The 18669-nt window shown below is 44.2% G+C and overlaps 1 protein-coding gene across 1 annotated transcript in view; it reads right to left on the bottom strand.

Annotated features, from left to right (window-relative positions):
* Nucleotides 1–18669, bottom strand: part of LOC149869589 (uncharacterized) — a 74846-nt gene that overhangs the window by 17992 nt on the left and 38185 nt on the right. Inside the window, exon 2 of the mRNA XM_090037712.1 lies at nt 15734–15840. Within this exon, the coding sequence (XP_089893838.1) occupies nt 15734–15840 (107 nt within the window). The remainder of the gene's footprint in view (nt 1–15733; nt 15841–18669) is intronic.

Below are 18669 nucleotides of genomic sequence, written 5' to 3' on the forward strand. Positions count from 1 at the left end.
AAACTATGTTATTTAATTAGTATTCACAACACATAGGCTTATGAAAAAACTGCCCTGCTCCTATCTCCTAGTCCTGCCCCTGCTCACCAAGCCTCTAGTGGAAAGTCACAGCTGTTGCAGTGAAGGAGAGTCAGAGCAGGTTTCTCACCATAAGATATGACTGTTTCACTATGCTGAACAAAACTAATGTCATTTTTACATGTGTTGTGGACACAGCACTTTAATTAGTGAGCTGCACTAATTAAAAGAGTTTGCATGCTATGTGTATCAGTGTTGCTGCATGTCCCTGTGCTGAAAAAAATGGCATCAGGGAGCTTTGAACTAAAGCTCATTAAATGTGTGGTGAGAGAGGCAGCAAGCAGCTGGGAAGAGATGGCCTCCACCTCTCTCCCCTGAGAAGGAGGCTCTTCTCAGCCAGAATGGTTGACCTGCTCCACCAGGCTTTAAACTAAGCCCGTTGGGGGATGGGGGGACTACTGCCACTGCTGGCCCACTGAGCAACCCTTGCAAAGCCAGCAGGCTAAGGCACTTAAGGGAGCCCACCCTTGCCTCAGCCCCTGCCCTCCATCAATGCTGACCTCATGAAGGAACATCTTGAAAAGCCGGATGCTTTCAAGTCAGCCGTCCCTGACAATCTACACCCCAGGGTACTCAAGGAAAGTGGATCTAACTATAGGCCCATCAGCCTGACTTCTATCCTGGGGAAGATCTTAGAAAAGTCTATTAAAGAGGCCACCCCTAATGGACTGGTGGATGCCAACATCCTAAGGGATAGCCAGCACGGGTTTGTTGCAGGTAGGTCTTGCTTGAAGGAAGGTCATTTCTTTCTACAACCAGGTGACCTATCACTTGGACAAGGGAGAAGAGATTGATGTCATATAACTTGACTTCAAAAAAGCCTTCAATCTGGTATCCCATGATCACCTCTTGATGAAACTGGCCAATTGTGGCCTTGGGTCCACCACGATCCACTGGCTGGAAAATTGGCTGTGGTCAGAACCAGAGGGTTGTGATGGATGGAAGTCACTCATCGTGGTGCCCTGTGACCAGTGGGGTCTCCCAAGACTCTGTCCTTGGACCCATATTGTTCAATATCTTTGTTAATGATGTGGACATTGGAGTCAGAAGCAGACTGGCCAAGTTCGCCAATGACACCAATCTTTGGGGCAAAGCATCCATGCCAGAAGATTAGGCGGGTGATCCAGGCTGATGTGGACAGGCTCAGCAAATGGGCGGACAAGAACCTGATGGTGTTTAACACCGAAAAATGCAGGGTTCTCCACCATGGGAAGAAAAACCTGCAGCATCCTTACAGGCTCGGCAGTGCTATGCTGGCTAGCGCTACAGAAGAAAGAGACTTGGGGGTCATCAATGCGATGCTGCGGCTAATAAAGCGAGCAAAATCATGGCTTGCATCCATAGATGCTTCTCAAGCAAATCCTGGGACATCATTCTCCCCTTGTACCCGGTCTTGGTGAGGCTGCAGCAGGAGCACTGCATCCAGTTTTGGGCTCCACAATTCAAAAAGGATGTGGAGAAGCTTGAGAGAGTCCAGAGAAGAGCCACGTGCATGATCAGAGGTTAGGAAAACAGACCTTACGACGACAGGCTGAGAGCCTTGGGGCTATTTAGCCTGGAAAAGCGCGGGCTGAGGTGTGATCTGATGGCCACCTATAAGCTTATCGGGGTGCTCATCAGGATCTGGGGGAACGTTTGTTCACCAGAGTGCCCCAAGGGATGATGAGGTCGAACGGTCATAAACTCCTGCGAGACCATTTCAGGCTGGACATAAAGGAGAATTTCTTTACTGTCTGAGTCCCCAAGGTCTGGAACAGCCTGCTATTGGAGGTGGTTCAAGCACCTACATTGAACACCTTCAAGAGCAAATTGGATGCTTATGTTGCTGGGATCCTATGACCCCAGCTGACTTCCTGCCCTTTTGGGCAGGGGGCTGGACTCGATGATCTTCCGAGGTCCCATCCAGCCCTAATATCTATGAAATCTATGAAATCTATTTCAAAGCACCCCTCCACCATTTTTTCATCATTGAGACGCTCAGTGACGCTGATACACATGATGCAAAAGGCTGCCAGAGTGCATCAATTTTTGTGCTCCAGTAGACTCAGTTAATCAAATCTCCTCCAACGTGCTGGATTTCTAGTGCATTGGAGCAGGCTCTGCGTATGTGTACAGGAGCACATAACTGATAGACATTTGTTCAGCTTACAGCTTAAGGTGTAACAAGGCTCACAGTTGTATGTATGGTAGCACTTTTGTTTGGATGAACCCGATGCAGGGAGAACAAATTACATGGTTATATCTGCAAGATTGGTAACTATGCCAGAAGTTTGTAATATGCACAATCCCTGTTAGATGTTTAGGGCGTGTCCAGGCAAGCATGGACATGCATATACGGTACAGCAGACCCATCTGCGATGCTGCACAGCATGCATGCAGATGTTCCCTACACTGCTAATTTGCAGTGTGGAAGGGTGAAAGGAGGTTGACAGTAGGAGATCCTGGTGTCAAAAAAATGCACAGCAGAAAAAAGTGGGGTGGTGCACATGGGGACAATGTGTGCCCTTTGAAACCAAAGCCTGGCTGGCCAGAACCATGCTCCAGGTGATGGTCAGACTCTCTGCTGCTGGATCAGCACCACTGGAGTCCTGGGAGGCCCCCACGACCCAGGTAAGGTTGCGGGGACCAGCTCAGGTGCTGGCCCCCATCTCCCCTACTCGACCCAGGGCAACTTGCTGTGCACCAGAGTGGAGCGTGCTTGCATGGGTGTTTCCTGGGGACAGGTAGCAGCAGCAAATATTGCCCTGCTGCTATTTATCCCTGGGGAAACACACGTGTGCACTCGTCTAGGTGCACCCTCAATGGCCAAAATGAATCATAGGACTGTCTTCTACCATTATTTACCAAACCTGCTGAGTCTGATCCTGCTTCTGCTGAAGTCAATAACAAAGTTTCTATCAACAACAGTGGAAACAGCACCAGGCTGATTGAATTTACTGTTGGGAGCCACATCAAGGTAGCATTGAAAGGCTAAACATTACAAGCACTTGAATTTGACCAGTTTTGCTCTCCATGCCACTGTGTAAATCGGGAGTCATTCACTAGCTGGAGTGAGGTTTGATTTACATCAGTGATAGCGAGAACAGGATTTGGATCACTACCCTGTTTCCTTTGATCTGGCATCACTTGTCTCTCAGTATCTTGACTGACAACACCAGCAAATGCCTGGGAGAGAACCAGTTGGTTAAGCCTGCTGAGAAAGGGTACTGCTTTCCTGTGTCTGAGAGCACTTAACTTCAAATGTCTGACTGCTTCAAGCACTATAGTTTTCATCTAGATTGTTTGTCCATGCAAGAGGTTTAATTTATCAGAATTAATTTCATACAGCTGCTAGAATACATCAAAGTGCTGAGAGTGTTCAGCAAGCTCAGACCTCATACTGCCTGTCAGTAGTAGAAGCTGCCATCTGTCTCTTGACTATCTTTGTTAGGTCTCTTCTTCCAGGAAACCTGAGCATTTTGTTTTAGTCTCTTCAAAGATACTCTCTTCAATCAGATGATGAGAAAGTGACAATGGTCATGTTGTAATCTACATTGATGAAAAGGTAGCTGGGACAGTAATGATTTAAAGCTCACCATATGCAAAGCTGCCACCTGATAACAGCTGACAGGTGGCAAACTATGATTACTGACACTGATTGGCAATGGGTTGCTCACACAGCTAGTTGAAGCCAAAATCTCCTGGGCCCAATTCTTCACAGCACCTGTGTAGTCATGTACCTCTGTGCAAAGTGAACATAAAACAGTGACAGGCAAGAAACACTTTGCATTGTGGTGACGGTATAAGACAGTAGAGAATCACTCTCCCTATATCTTTTGCTCCCTCTTTCTCTGTTCCTCTACTTTTTGGCCCATAATATGTAAGATTTTGGGGGTCAGAACATTTATTTACTATATGTTTTTACAGTACCTACCACACTGTGTCTATGTCTTGATGAAGCCCTCTAAGCACTACTAAAATATAAATATCAGATATTACTATGAAAGTATCTGAAATTAAATTTAACCCTAATGGGGCAGAATTAACACTAATGGGACAGAAATATAATGTAATAAAATAATAAGGTTTATTACAAATAGCGCATTTCATTTCCATAGCATTTAACTCGTTCATGAAATAAATATTATGTAGTCAGTAACAACACAGATACCAAGGGAGGAAAAATGCAGTTTTAGGAAGCTTCCATTACGGATCTTATTGTTAGCGATTTTGAGATGTATTTATTGGTCTGTGGCTATTTCTCTAGTATCATGCACATCTTAAAGTTATTTATAGTTTTTTTTCTCTGCTGCTTCTCTTCAAAAGTTGTTTCAGAACCTTATTCCTCTGATGGTTATGGTTACAGACAGCCACTCCTTGGTGTAGGCAATTCAGGGTAATGGTCGAAGTGGAGTTGCCCTCAGGAATCTGGGCCAGAATCAAGTTCTAAAAGTGAGTCAAGGTTTTGGAGCCAAAGGTCTAGCGTATAGTCACAGGATTGGAGACAAGCGATTGGAGATGAGGCAAGAACCAGGAGTCAGAATTAAGATCCAAAGTCAGGAGACAAGAAGGGAGAGACAAGCACAGACAGAATATATTCCTGTTGAGAAATCCTGCCTCCTCACATGTGTGGTTTGCTAGACTAAGCAAGCCAAGCTTTTTTAGGTCGGGTCTATAATGTCTGTCTCCTTCCCTGGGGTCTGCTGCTGAGAAGCTAAGCCCTGCCCAGTCACTCCTGCTTGGGCCCTCAGGCTAGGGACAGACATTCAAAAAGCCTGATCCTGAATTGATTCAATCTTTGCAGGTTAGTCTAATCTGGGTAGACTGAACTGGTTTGTAACCAGACAGACATACTCTCTGGACTGAGGAAATTCAGGCACATCCTGCACTGGCTCAGACTAGAATCTGGGGGGCTGGGGGTGCTAGAGCAGCCCTCCCTTCCCTTGCACAATGCTAAGCAGAGGCTGTAGCAGGATGCTCTGATTAGGGAGGTCTGCCTGCACCATTTCAGGCTTTCCCTGCTCACTGGGCAGGAGTGCTGCCAGACCCCAGACCCCAGACCCCTGCTAGCACTCTGAGGCAAGGTGGGGGTAGTGTAGTATGTGCATCTATTGATGATACAGAGCTTTTTGATCTCCCTCCCTCCCTGCTTCTTTATACTGTCTGCAGCGAACTGACAGGGGAGCAAGACAGCAGGTGGCTGATAACAGTGTTTATCACCCAATCATCAAAACAATAGCCTCTCACCATTACTTCAAACTCTTCTTAAACAGTTTACCAGATGACCTGTTGATTAGCTCCAAGCAGCCTTAAGCAGTCTCTGTTCTGTCTGCCTGTCCCAGTGAAATTGGAGACACACACATCTGTATTAGCTAGCATACCACATGTCTAAGCTCCATGGGGCTGCGGTCCCTGCTGTGGGAGATGGGAGGGAGGGGGGGGAATTTCCTGCTTGAGCAGAGAGCAGCAAAGAGGGAGTAGGGCAGGGGGAATCCAGCAGACCCTGCTGTGTCTGCAAGTCTCTACCGGAGCTGTAGCCGGGGAGCAGAGGGGAGAGGTCAGCCCTGTTGTGGAGAAGAGAGCCCCGCCCAGCCCAGAGAGCATGCCGGGATGCTGGTGGAGTCTGGTTTATCTTAAACCAGCAAGGAGTCTGAGACAGACATTACATAAACTGATTTGAGCCAAATCAATTAAGTCTGATACTACATTCAACCAGGTTTATCTCAAATCAGTTTCAGCCATTTTCAGATTGGTTTATGTGCACTGAACATGTGCTCTGTTACAGGTTTAAACTAGTTTCTGATCACTTAAACCAGTATATGTGTAATGTCTGTCCCTAGCCTCAAAGTCAGAGTGTGGATCATCATGAGGGGCACTCAGAACTGCTTGAAGCTGTTCCTGAGCCATTTACACTGCCAAATTGCAGGTCATAGGCACACCACAGTAGAGCTATCCTCTAGTCTATTGAGTAGTACTTTCTTCCTCAGCAGCAGACTCTGGGTTAGAAGTCTCCTCTTGTAAGACAGGCTGTATGCCAAATGTCAGTTTGAACTTACCCATCTTTCCCTGCCTATGCAATTGAATTTTCCTTTACAGGTTTTCTGACTCCAGTAGTGGAGTCCTTTCTGGCACAATTCTCTTGGCAACTGTGCTGACATGGAGTAAAGGGAGCTGACAGCCAATGAGGTGCCACAGGGCTTGTGTGCTTGGGGAGTAGGCCTCTATGGATAGCTTGAATGCTTCCCAGATATTGGGAATTTATTGGTTTTCGGGCCTAAATCCCCTGCTACTTCTGTGGTGGAGGTTCCCTAAATAGGAACCCTTATAGTACTTCTCAAACAGAAACTTTTATGGAGGTTCTCCAAATCATAGCAAATTTCCTAGCAGAGGATCCAAACCTCTGAAACTTGTCTTCCTCTTATCTTATGCAATACTCCATTTGTAATTGAAATTCAGGAGCCTTTTTGAAGAAAGGCATTCTTGTGAGGAATCCTGATGGCTTGTGTCTGTATTCAGTATACATAGACTTATTAAATGGATATTTTTTGGATGATGGCTTTTCCTAGACTGTGTAGTTTGCTGGTGTACATAGATAAGATAACTGACACTGCCATTGAGACGGAAAGGAAAACTGCTATAAAGCTGGAGTTTTACTTCCTGTTCTTTGCCAGTTTTGTTTATCTACTTTCTTATGGCTTTCTTGTAGAGACAACACAAAAATTGGAACCATTTCATCAAATTCCTCAGACTTGTATGGTTTCAGATTGAATTGGCCCAATCTCTGGAACAAGACTGGGCTTTGAAAAATAAAGAACCCAACTGAGCAGGTTTTTCACAAACCGGTCTACCCCTCTTTACTTGTTAATTATCCTTCTCAGTTCCGTAATCTTGTTCCTTTACAACAAATTTGTGCAACAACTTGTTTAGCTTGCCAAGACCAGCATCCCTTTGTAGAAGAGACAAGCTGAACCTGAACAGTCTGGTGCTTCCTGGCTTCTGGGTTAGATGCTGTAGTAACTTTTTCTCATCACTAGTGCATAGGTACATAAGCCTATGTCTATACTTCCACAGTGCTCTCAGGGTGGCATGTTTTTGGGCATCCCCCATTCAACTGTTACCTTTTGTATGACCCAAACATAAAGATATGGTTGTGAAGTCACTTCAGGTGTGTCCTCTGTAGCTGTTCTCAATCAGTTAGAAATACTGGTGCTGAGAATGGCTCCAGGAGGACACCTCGGGTGCTACTTCACTGCTGGGTTTGGCGTATGAGAGGGGCAGCAGATTGGTGGGGCATGTTTGGGAGAAGCCCTCCTTGAGCATACTATGGAAGTGGGGTAGACTTGCTCTAATTTGGCAAGGGTGGCTGGAGCTTGAGTTCACCATTGCATTAGCTGCATTCCTTAACACTGGAGACAACAAGCTGGTCCCACTGTTCCTGAGATTGCTCTGTCTTGAAGGCTTCAGCTTCAAATAAATCTTATTTTGCTGGCATGCGCTGTAGCTGTGTTGGTCTAAGATCATAGGCAGACAAGGTTCTTTGGGTAAATCCGATATCTTTTATTAGACCAACTAAAATAGTTGAAAAATTTCTTCTTTGCAAACTTTTGAATACAAACACCCAGTCTTTTGTTACTGTCATCATGTCAATATCTATACTGAGTCACAGGGGCCAGTTTCCTCTGTGCAGGTGTCCCATGTACAAAATTCTCCTCTGCTTGCTGCAGAATTAAACTACCTTTCTTTAGCTAGGATTAACCATTGCCTTGCTGTCTCAAATGCTTTGCCTACAGAGCCACCTGCAGAAACAAAATGCTAGCACTGTGTGTCTTCAAGAGTCTCCTTCCGTCCACGAGGAGCTTCTGCACTATTCTCCCTCTCACAAAAAAACCATCTAGGTAACTGACAGAAACTGGGGAAAAATGGCATGTTCACTTGACCACTTATGCACTAAGTGATGCCATTAGAGACCTGGCACACGCAGGGTGTGAACAAGTATTTGTAGGACTCAGTTTAGGTTTAGGTGGCTTATTTTAAATTGCCTAAACCCAAACCAGGAGTGCCATATGCAGGTGTTGGCCACTCCCAGGAGTGGAATGGGTAGTCCAATGTATGTAACTCAGGGGGCTGGGGCTGCTGGGTCCACAGCAGGGATGGTGGGTCCAAGAGTCTGTGCTTGAGTGTTGATGGGTCCACAGGAGGAGTCGGCAGGTCACAAGAAGGGGCTGGTGAGTCTGCACAAGGAGTTGGTAGGTCTAGGAGGGTTTGCCCAGGCCAGGTTGGGTAGTTGGAGGACTAAAAATGACCTGGTTGGGGCCCAAGGAGTAGGAACAGTGTCAGGGCTGGGAAAAATGGCTGGGCTTTCCCAGGCTTGGGCTGTGAACATGTACAGGTGTGTACTAGATTAGGTTAATTCATTTCAGATTGGGTTAATCCAGGTCAATCTATAATCCACTTCCTAAAGTAAACTAATTTATATCCAGTGTACCATTTTAAGGACAATTTAAACCCTGGAAATGCAAAGTTAGGTCAATATAAAAGTTTTGATGTACCCACAAGTACATCATCATACAAACAGATTTACACACAAGATGAAATTCTGATTTTTATTACCTTGATGTAAACCCATGGAAGTAATTTGTAGTTTTCTTAATATAGGAAACACCTTTGACCAACTAATATAGCAAACATTTATTCTGCCTGTAACAGTGTTTCTCAAACTTTTTAGACTGAAGGCATCTTCAGAGAATTCCAGCTGAGTTTTCAATCTTTTTTTGACTGCAGAAAAATAATAGAACAATTCTTCTGTTGCAAAGTACTCAGAAAGACCACAGCAGTTCAGAATGTTTTGCTGTTATGAATTCATATTTGAAACCCTGGGGTTTATACTGTGAATCATGTTTGTACACCCACAAGTGGCAACTTTGCGTGGCACCTTTCAGCACACTTCAAAAGTTCTCAAGGCATCCCATGGTGATACAGCACCGTGGTTGAGAACCATTTGCCTATAAAACAGGATGTGACCATGTCAGTCTATTAAATCCTCTGCTGTTGTGTTTGTTCAGGGTTACTCAAGAGGAGTCCACATGGCAGAGTTGTACATAACAATCCTTCATAGAAATATAACAGCTGTATTAGTTCTTAGTCACTTCAGTCATTTTCAGTGCTGCTATAAAAGAGGCCCTTAATCTTCACTCTGGAAGTTGCTGTTTAAATAGCCTTATCGAATTTGATCATAAACATTTTTGGTTTTACTTTCATTTTTTAAAGACAACTGCTAATGCCAAGCATGAACGATGCTGCTTTAAAAGGTACTTTCACTTTCTAAAACACATAGATTTTACTTCATATATGCCACTAATTCTCTTGGAAGTTACCGGCTACTTTATTTTGTCAGTACAATGGCCCACATAGAAGACATAGCCACACATCTTCAAACTCTGAGAGAATTCCTTCAGTTAGCACCCAGATAAACAGCCTAAATGCTTGGCATGGGTGATAGGTGAGGAACAAATCTGATAAAGTGTGTCAGAGGGAGTTGCTAAGTGACACATCTAATCCATTTCAACGGCAGGTGCTATAGCTGTATGGAAAATTGTATGTGATAAAGCATGAGTCTGGGGTAGCAACCTCTTTGGGCACAGGCAGAAGTGCAGCTCCCTGCTGTAACTCAGAATGCTTTGCAGGAAGGTTTCTGACTTACAGTGATCCCCCGGACCAAACAGAAGTTCACTGTTGGTTTCAGGGGTGAGGGGAATCTAGCTGCTGGTGTTAAGCCTGCAGTCCCTCCTCCCTCCCAGCTTGTCCCTGCTTTCAGAATGGGAGGGGGGGAAGGGATCAGGGCAACTTGTTTTAGGGATTCCCCAGCTGGTGCTGGAGGGTGAGGTGGTCAAATGGAGACCCCTGTCTCAGGGGGGCTCCAATGCACCCATCCTACCCTCCAGCAAGGGCTGAAAACCCCCCAGACCGAGCTCCCTCCACTCCCTTTCCCCTTCCTATTCTGAAAACAGTTTGGAGGGTGGCAGGCAGACAGACATATTACAGAAGAAGCTAAGTTTTGAAACATCTTTATCTGAACCCTCATATAATAAAAGTTGAAATTTTCACCCAACTGGCCATTTTTGAAGCAGTCTGCAGCCATGCACCTATGTTTGGTCATGGCTATAGACCACTTTCTGAGGCCAAATCAAGCAAAAACAGTTACTTCTGCCTGCACCCTTTATTTACTAGAGTAGTCTTTGTTGACCCGCTCTTTACCACTGACTTCACTTTATGATCTTGTACAAGTCATTTACCTCTCCAAGACCTGAGTTGACCTGGCTGCAGAATGCTCATGAGAAAAAAAATGTTTGCAAATTGCTTTTGAAACTTTTTGGTTCAGGGATTCTCCTTGTTTTTGCAATGAACTTCATGCAGGAAGAATGTATTTGCCAGCAAAAGGGCCATCTGCCTACATGGAGCTAGTTAAAGAATTGGGGCCCGTGTAGATTGCAAGTTACTATATCTTTTGCTCCCTTGCTTGTCATGGCTGCTGAATAAGCTGGTTTCAACTTTATACAGTGTTTCCAAATGCTCTCTGTGCAGGCTTGTTTTCAAAAGTAAATTTCTCTCAGCACAACATATTCCAGCGAGGCTTCTGATAATCAGGACAAGAACTTAATTGGCACATTTAAGCTTCAAACAGGGTGTTCCAATTAAGAGGATTCTGTACTCAAGGCAGACAATGTTTTGACAGAGAGAAGTGTCTACAGATAATTGGAGAAAAAAATAATCATGGAGTTATAAAGTTACATAACACTTAGGGTGAAAACCATCTGGAGTAGGTTGCCCAGTTGTTGGTCTAGCCTAAAAGTCAGTATGGGTGAAGCATCATAATGACAAAGATCAGGTTGGATTTACAATTCTCTTGTCATTCCAATTTACACTGGGTAGAAATAGTCTTTGCCATTAGATGGATTATTAAATTTAAAGTGTATTAGTAGACACCAGCTATGTGCTGTAATTATTTGGCTAACTATTTTTATATTAGAGGAGAAAATCTGAGCTGCTGATAGAAACAATGGGCCTGATGCCCTCCCAGATTTTTTCACCCCATACAGTATTTGACACACGAACAGCAGGAACACAATGCAACCAGGCTGAGATAACATTGTCTGGAACCCAAAGCACTACAGTGTTCAAAATATTAAATGTTCCTTATGAGCCCTACATAAAATAAATTGACTGTTTTCTCTGTAGGTCTTTACAATATTCGTGTGGTAATCAAGCTATCTAATTGTTTGGGATCTTTGCTGTGGACCCCTGCAGTAAGTGTAAGGGTGCAGAGAGCACAGAGGTATTTGTAGGCACAGTTTTCCTTCTTAGCTGTGTGGAAAAATATCCCTACTTGGTCAGTGGTAAAGGAAGGCACTTAGCACCTCACTCACTCAGGAGCAAAGCCCCTTGATGAGCTCCTGTTAGTGAAGTTCTAGTCGAACAGCAAAAAACTCAGATGATCATGGCTACAGAACAGGGGAAAGGAGAATGGAGATTTGTAGGGTATGTTATTTAACTTCTGCACCCTCTGCTTGTCAAAGATAGAACGGCAAAACAGTAGCTAGCTCTTGCAGTCATTTCACTTTCACAAGGTGGAAGCTTGACGTGGAATGAAAGAGGTACTTGGAATCTAGAATCCAGGTCCCTACCGACTCGTGGGCGCCTTCCTGCAGCTCAGACACCAGCACAAGATGCTCCGGACTGTCTCTTCAAAGTAGAAAAAAGATTTTTTTCCATTATTTGAAGAATGCAAGAAAGTCACCTTTGAAATACTCCTTACTTTGAGGATCACTTGGCTTGTGGTAGCACAGTGTTAGGCCTTACTCAAAACAAGTGTAGTCCCAGTGGTGCTATGACTGCCTGTGTAATGTCAGGATTGTCAATGTAAGGCATTCAAAATTCATGAGACTTTATGAAGAATGGCTTGCATTTGAAAGCTTGTCTAACTTCATTCTAACCATGCAGATGGGCCAATAAAGGATATCTCCACAAAAACCTTGCCTCTCTCACAATTCCTGGACCCTCATGGCTACAACATCACTCCAACACTAGAAAAAAATACAATTTTGGTTCATTTTTTATCTGCCAACCAGTTTCAGACTTTGGGCTAAACAGGCTTAATTTTTTTCCACAGTTTTCTCCACAGCCTTGAGGACTAGAAACTCACATAAAAAAAAAAGAAAGAAGAAAGGGGAAAAAAAGCTGAGTTTCTCATGCAGTCTCAGAAGTTAAACAGCAAAGACGTTATAGAAAGTACAGAACATCTTGCAACTGGGAATAAAATCACAAAAGTTGACAGTGGATCCCTGTGGCATAGAGTTCATATTATAGTGTTCTCTAGCACAGAACAAACTGAAGGATCTGTTTTGATTAAAAGAGTAGCTCATGGCCTCATAATTGTAAAATTTAAGGGTTAGAGAACTGGCTGCTTGTTTAGGCAGATCAAGGAGGGACACGTGCACTGCAACATACATATTAAATTCCTTTTTGTGATGGACTGACTCCCTCTCACTTCCGTTGCTGAATAAGGCTTTGAGTTTCAAAGGCTAGATGAGCAAGAATTGCTCTGATATTCTCAAAGAAAGGAAATATTTAGCCCCTTCTGCTAAAGGTGATAGAAATGGAAATCTTGCACAGGTGCTAATTGGAGCCAGTTATTTCCAAGCAAAAATTCTGTGGTTAATGTTGTGAATATCAATCAGTTAAGATTAAGTAATTAATAGGAAAAAAAAGTCTTCAGCAGATTGCTATGGCTTTCTGTCACAAGCTTGAAAGAGTCTGGAAATTTCACGTTCACTCCACAGTCAGGAAACAAAATGGGACTATATCTGGCCTACTGACTTCAGTCGGAGCAGGAAAAGGCAAAGCATATGTCTGGAGTATCTTCCATTGCCACGCACCTTCTGTAGTTACCTATGTTTGTGAAATGTGGGTGTGAACAACAGTCACTAAGCAAGCAAGAGATTGGAGAAGAGTTGTTAGTCACAATTTACATCAGGTTTGCAAATGTAACTGACTGGGTTAACTACAAGACTATGGGTAATAATCAGAGACTTCCAGTTACAAGCTGGATTCTGATTTCATTTTCAGCAGTGTAAATGCAGAGTCCTAGAAATATTCTCTAGAGTCCTTGAAATATTCTGAGTTTACATCACTATAAAGGAGATTAGCTCATGGATGAGTTTGGAGCTCTAAGACTTTCAGCGTTATGCATATAAGTTGTTCTCTTTCAAGGTGTTTCTAGACTGGACTGTCCTAGGGAATGGTTCAGTGACTTTATCTCAACCATGCAAAAAATAGGGCCACTCCAACCAAGTATTTATGGACTTGTCATGTAAAAACACCCAGTGATGGGGACCCCACGTTGTCACTCAGTTGTCTGTGCTTAACTACCCTTACAGTTAGAAAATTCTTCCTTATATCCAGCTTGAGACATTACTGCTTGTCCTGTCCCCTGTAGACATAGAGAAGAATATATCATCATTCTTTTTATAACTAATCCGTATGTATCTGAAAGCTGTTGTCAGATCTCTCCATGCTACTCAGTTTTCTCTTCTCCATCCTAAATAGCACAAGTTTTTTCAGCGTTTCCTTGTATGGAGTAGGCAGAGGGGTTGCATGTCAGCCAGCCACAGCAGCCTGAGCCCACATTGCCACAACAGGCAGAGTGCCGTAAGTTTCTTCTGTGGTGGGTAAGGCATAGCCAGTCTCCCCAACCCCTCTCCTCCAGGGCTTGGCACAATACAATCCCTCTCCCTCCCCCTACCTTTCACCCTGTGACAGGAGTACCTCTACTAGAGTCTTCCTATTGGTGACTCCACCCTCCTGTTATGGGCTAACCACCTGCTTACTTGCCTGCCATGCCTTTGATCTTAATTGGTTAATTAATAGATGTAATTAGTGGGAGGCTGCCCATTTTTTTTTTTGCCCCGGTGCCAGGGGGTGCTATTTGCGGCTTCTCTTCCTCCCCTACACTGCAGCCCAAGCCTTGCAGATGGTACTGACGTGGTTTTGACCTGGACCTTGCTGTAATTTGGCCCTCTCCTTGACTTCCCTGGGCTTCTACCGCCCTGTCTCATTTTGTGCCTTCCTGGCGCTCTGCTGCCCCCTTTTGGTGAGGCTTCCTGCCGTCCCCCCTCTCTGGGACTTCCCGCAACCCTCCTCTCTGAGGCTTCTCACTGCCCCCTCGCTCTGGGCTTCTCACTCCTCGCAGCCCTCTCCCTCTAGGGCCTCTCAACTGCCCCCTCGCTCCAGGGCTTCTTGCTGCCCACTCGCTCTGGGGCTTCTTGCTGCCTTCTTTCTCTCTGGGGCTGCTTGCCTCCCCTCGCTCTGGGCTTCTCACCACCCGCTCACTCCAGGGTTTCTTGCTCCTCATGTCCCCCTCACCCTGGGGCTTCTCGCGGCCCCCTCGCCCTGGGGCTTCTCGCGGCCCCCTCACCCTGGGCCTGGGGCCAGTGCACCCCAAAACACCACACCCTCTCTGGCGCCGGGGTCCCCATGCTACTGTGGAGCCTCCATGAGGCCTCCTTCAACCCCTAATAGCCTCACCCGGTCCTCCGGTGTTATAAAACTACAAACAGAAAACTCAAGCCCCTCGGCTATAACATAAAATCTAAGCCATCTGGCCAACCATCATTCAAATCCCTACCAGGGAATTCTCCACCCTGTATCCATGAACAGAAGCTGCTCGTGCCGTCTGGCTTCTCTACTCTGCTTGCTCCAGCAGAGCTCCCTCTCCCTTGGCTGCCAGAGGAGCACTGCCCTCCTGGCCTCACTCCTGGGGTTTATATGTGCCAGGCCCTGCCCCTTCCTGTCAGCTGACTCCCCAGTGGTTGTCTTAGCAACCAGCACCTGTGACTCTGGCTGCCCTGGTAACTAGCAGCTGGGCTCCCCCCTCACTGCTAGGGCTCTCTCTCTAGCTGTTTCTGCCCTAAGGAGCAGGGCACCTGCGTGCTCTGTGACACATCCCCATGTCCTGCCCAGGCACTGAAATAGCTATCTACACTTTTATTCGTATATCATGTTTCTCCGAGTTTGTTCAGGTCTTTCTTGAAACGTGGTGCCCAAAATGTGGGCATGGTACTCCAGGTGAGGTCTTACCAGTTCTGGGTTGTGTGGATAAATCATTTCCTATAACTTTCATTTGACATTCCTCTTAAAACATCCCAGAATGCAATTTTCTTTTTTTTCCTTAGCAATAACACTATTGCTAAGTTGGGGTTAGGTAGTCAGCTTGTGGTTCACTGTAACTCTCTGGTTATTTCCTGAAGTCCTGCAGCCTAGCTGGTTGTTCCCAGTTCACATTTCTGCATTCTCTTAAATGCAGTACTTTGCTCTTGTCCTAACTGAATGTCACCAGTTTATTTCATAGTACTTCTCCACAGTATCAGGGTAATTTTGTATCCTAATCATGTCATCCAAAATGTCTGCTGATATCTGCTGATCCTAATTATGTCATCCATGCAGTTCAATATCATCTGCAACTGTACCCTCAAGTCCACCTTTAACTTATTATTGAAAATATTAAACAGTACGGGATCCAGCGTAGACCTCTGGGACACTCTATGTGATACTGTTTCCATTTAGATGTTCAGCCCTTGATGACTGCTTTTTAAGCATGAATATTAACTGGTTATGCACCCACCTTGCAGTAGTTTCCTCTAGACCATTGGTTCTCAAGCTTTTTTTTCTGCGGACCACTTGAAAATTGATGAGGGTCTCGGTGGACCACTTAAGAAACTTTATTTTGTTCTACAAAGCAAAACACATGACTCATATTTTTAATATCAGTAGTCTTACCTTTCTAATGCGATGGATGTACCTGTTTTTTTGAGCAAAGTTTTGGGAAGTCGGGTGTAATGTTTGTCAGCTTTAGCCTTAGGTCACCTTTCTGCGGACCACCTGAATGGAGGTCACGGACCAGTGGTGGTCTGCGGACCACAGTTTGAGAACCCCTGCTCATGTATTTCATAGTTTTCTTATGAGAATGTCATTGTAGATGGTACTGAAAGACCTACTAAATGCAAGGTATATCATGTCCACTGTTCTCCCCACATTCACAAATCCTGTCACCTTGCTTTCTATGCCCTGAAACACATATAAAGTGTCTGTTTTAGTATGGTTTATTGAGAGCCTATTGATATATATTCAATGCTGCACAAAGGCTACATCTGTTCTTGGAGAAAGGGCATGGAGAGTGGGCATTGTGTGCTTTGCTGTGATACTGCATAGCCTGGTCCTCCAGCAGCATAGAGCTATCCTTTGTCTGCAAAGAAATGGCCCCTGTACTCCCTTCCAGTTAGAAAGTTTCCTAGCTGGCAGTGTTAACTGAATTCCAAAGTACCACTGCTATTGCTTTGACTAAACTTTGCCAACTTAATTTAAAAATGTCCATTAGTTATTAGGAAAGCAAGTGATACCAAGATTGAGGGCTTATTCCATTAAGACTATCTCATGGATATGGAAATAATGTAATTTTTTCTACCCAGTTAGCACATACCATAGTCATAATGAAAAAGGAAGGCTCATAAGAAATTGTCTTCTAAGGAAGAGTCACAAATTTAAAGGTTTTTCAGTTTTGCTCAATCTAACAATCCAATAAATTGGAGAGAGAATGCTATCTCATGTTTAGTGGGTGCATCTACATGTTCATTAATGCTCCATAGTTACTGGGGGGTGTCTATACGTGCTGCTATGGCACCATTGTTACTGTGCTGTCTTTTAGTATTTGCTTTTGGAAATACTAAAAGACGGCACAGTAACAGCTTGTACTGTGCATGCTGCGCATGGTTATTTTTAGGCTGTATGTCACTGTGCAACCTGCTACAATGGGGAAGTGTGTCACTACAGCGACATAGCGGCAGTGTCACAGGTTTTGTCTGCAGACACTATGCCACTGCAGCACATTGCTACAGTGACTTAGCATCATGTGTAGACGTACCTACTGTGCATTAAGTTTAGTACTTGGTTAACTAAGTACCCAAATCAATGCGCAGTAACTTGTACTACTGCGCATTAGCACTGGTACATAGGTTTTTAGTGACGCTTACTGCGCAGCAGTGGTGATGCATAGGGGGTGCATGGGGGTGCACATGCACCCCCTGAGAGCACTGGTGTACCCCCTGACAGGCAGCACTCCCCGCTTAGGCAATGGCGGGGGGGGCAGGTGGGAGTGTTGGTGCTCCCCCTGCGAGTGCTGGCCAGGGAGTGGGGGAACTAGGTGAAGTGACTACATGACCTCCTGAGGTCCCATCCCACCCTAATTTTCTATGATTGTATGATAAAGAATGTTGAGATGTTGGAGCAGGCACCATTAACAATAGTTGTGCAAATAGTGCAAGAAAGAGGGTGTATTTGTCCATGTTCTGATGATATCGGATAATAGGTCCCCCAATCATAGAAAAGTAAGAGAGACTGACTGAAGACAAACTTCACAGCACATTCAAGTTAGAAGCAGGAACCTAACAGACTGCCAATCTGAGTAGATTAAAGGAACTGGACTAGGACTGGGTTGGTTGGCAAAAGCTGACTTCTGCCTTATGCTCATAATGGTTGGAGAAAATCTCAACTGGATTTTCTTTCAGGAGCTCAGCCTGAATGGAAAGTCAAAATTTGAGCCATAGATCACAATTCTTTAAGTTACTTCTTCTATGACTAATCCTAAATTAATATGGGACAAGGATATGGGTTAGATTTACGTATTACAAAATGTAAACTTGACATTATTTTGGAAAAAGAGCTTATTTAAATATGGTATGGGTAATGTGATATGGCCAAAATTGCTTGGCCAGTAATCTGTTACAGTAGCCATGAAAATTTAATGATTTATAGGAACATTAATACCATGTCTCTTAATTATTGTTGAAAAAATTAGTTCTGAACTATATAGAATATGTTCTTTTTATAGCCTGTGAGCACCTTTCACACCATGTAGCTCTGCTCATGTCTTCAGTGACCCCTAACAACCCTGTGGTGACACTGTTGGGGAGAGCAATTACAGCCTCATTAGTGTGCAGACCTTTAAATCAATCCATTATCTGCTCTTGTGTGATTTCTTTGAAAGGTCCAAATTTAGTTTTTCTCTCTCTCTCTATGTGGCACCATCCATAACTAACCAAGGTAATAGTTCAAGTCATAGTTCAGGCAGAAATTATATTTTATTTGCAATAAAAGAAAAAGAGGTGATTATAAAAGAGCAAGTACACCTGGCAAAATCATTGTTAGACTGGAATCAATCTTTGTTAATGATTTTGAAATATTGGACCAGATCCTCAGCTGGTTTAAATCACTGTGGGCACATCTACATGAGATGCCTAAATGTGCAGTAGCATAGTTTACTGCGTAGTAAAAACCCTTAATCATTAATGCCATGCAAATCTGCTACCTACAATTATCAGCAACTACAAGCAAAGCTAAATTTAAGCTCAGGTGAATTGATATATGGAGCAAATGATTAGTAACAGCTCTCAGTGACCATAATGACAATGCTATTTTGTACAACTATTTATTTTGCCGGGAATATCATGTACTGAGTACACCTGGCTGTTTTGCCTTATTGATTATTTTCTTTAAAATACTCTG

This window comes from Crocodylus siamensis, chromosome 3, assembly GCF_052110815.1.
Source record: "Crocodylus siamensis isolate JL-2025a chromosome 3, ASM5211081v1, whole genome shotgun sequence".
Classification (NCBI taxonomy): Eukaryota; Metazoa; Chordata; order Crocodylia; family Crocodylidae; genus Crocodylus; species Crocodylus siamensis.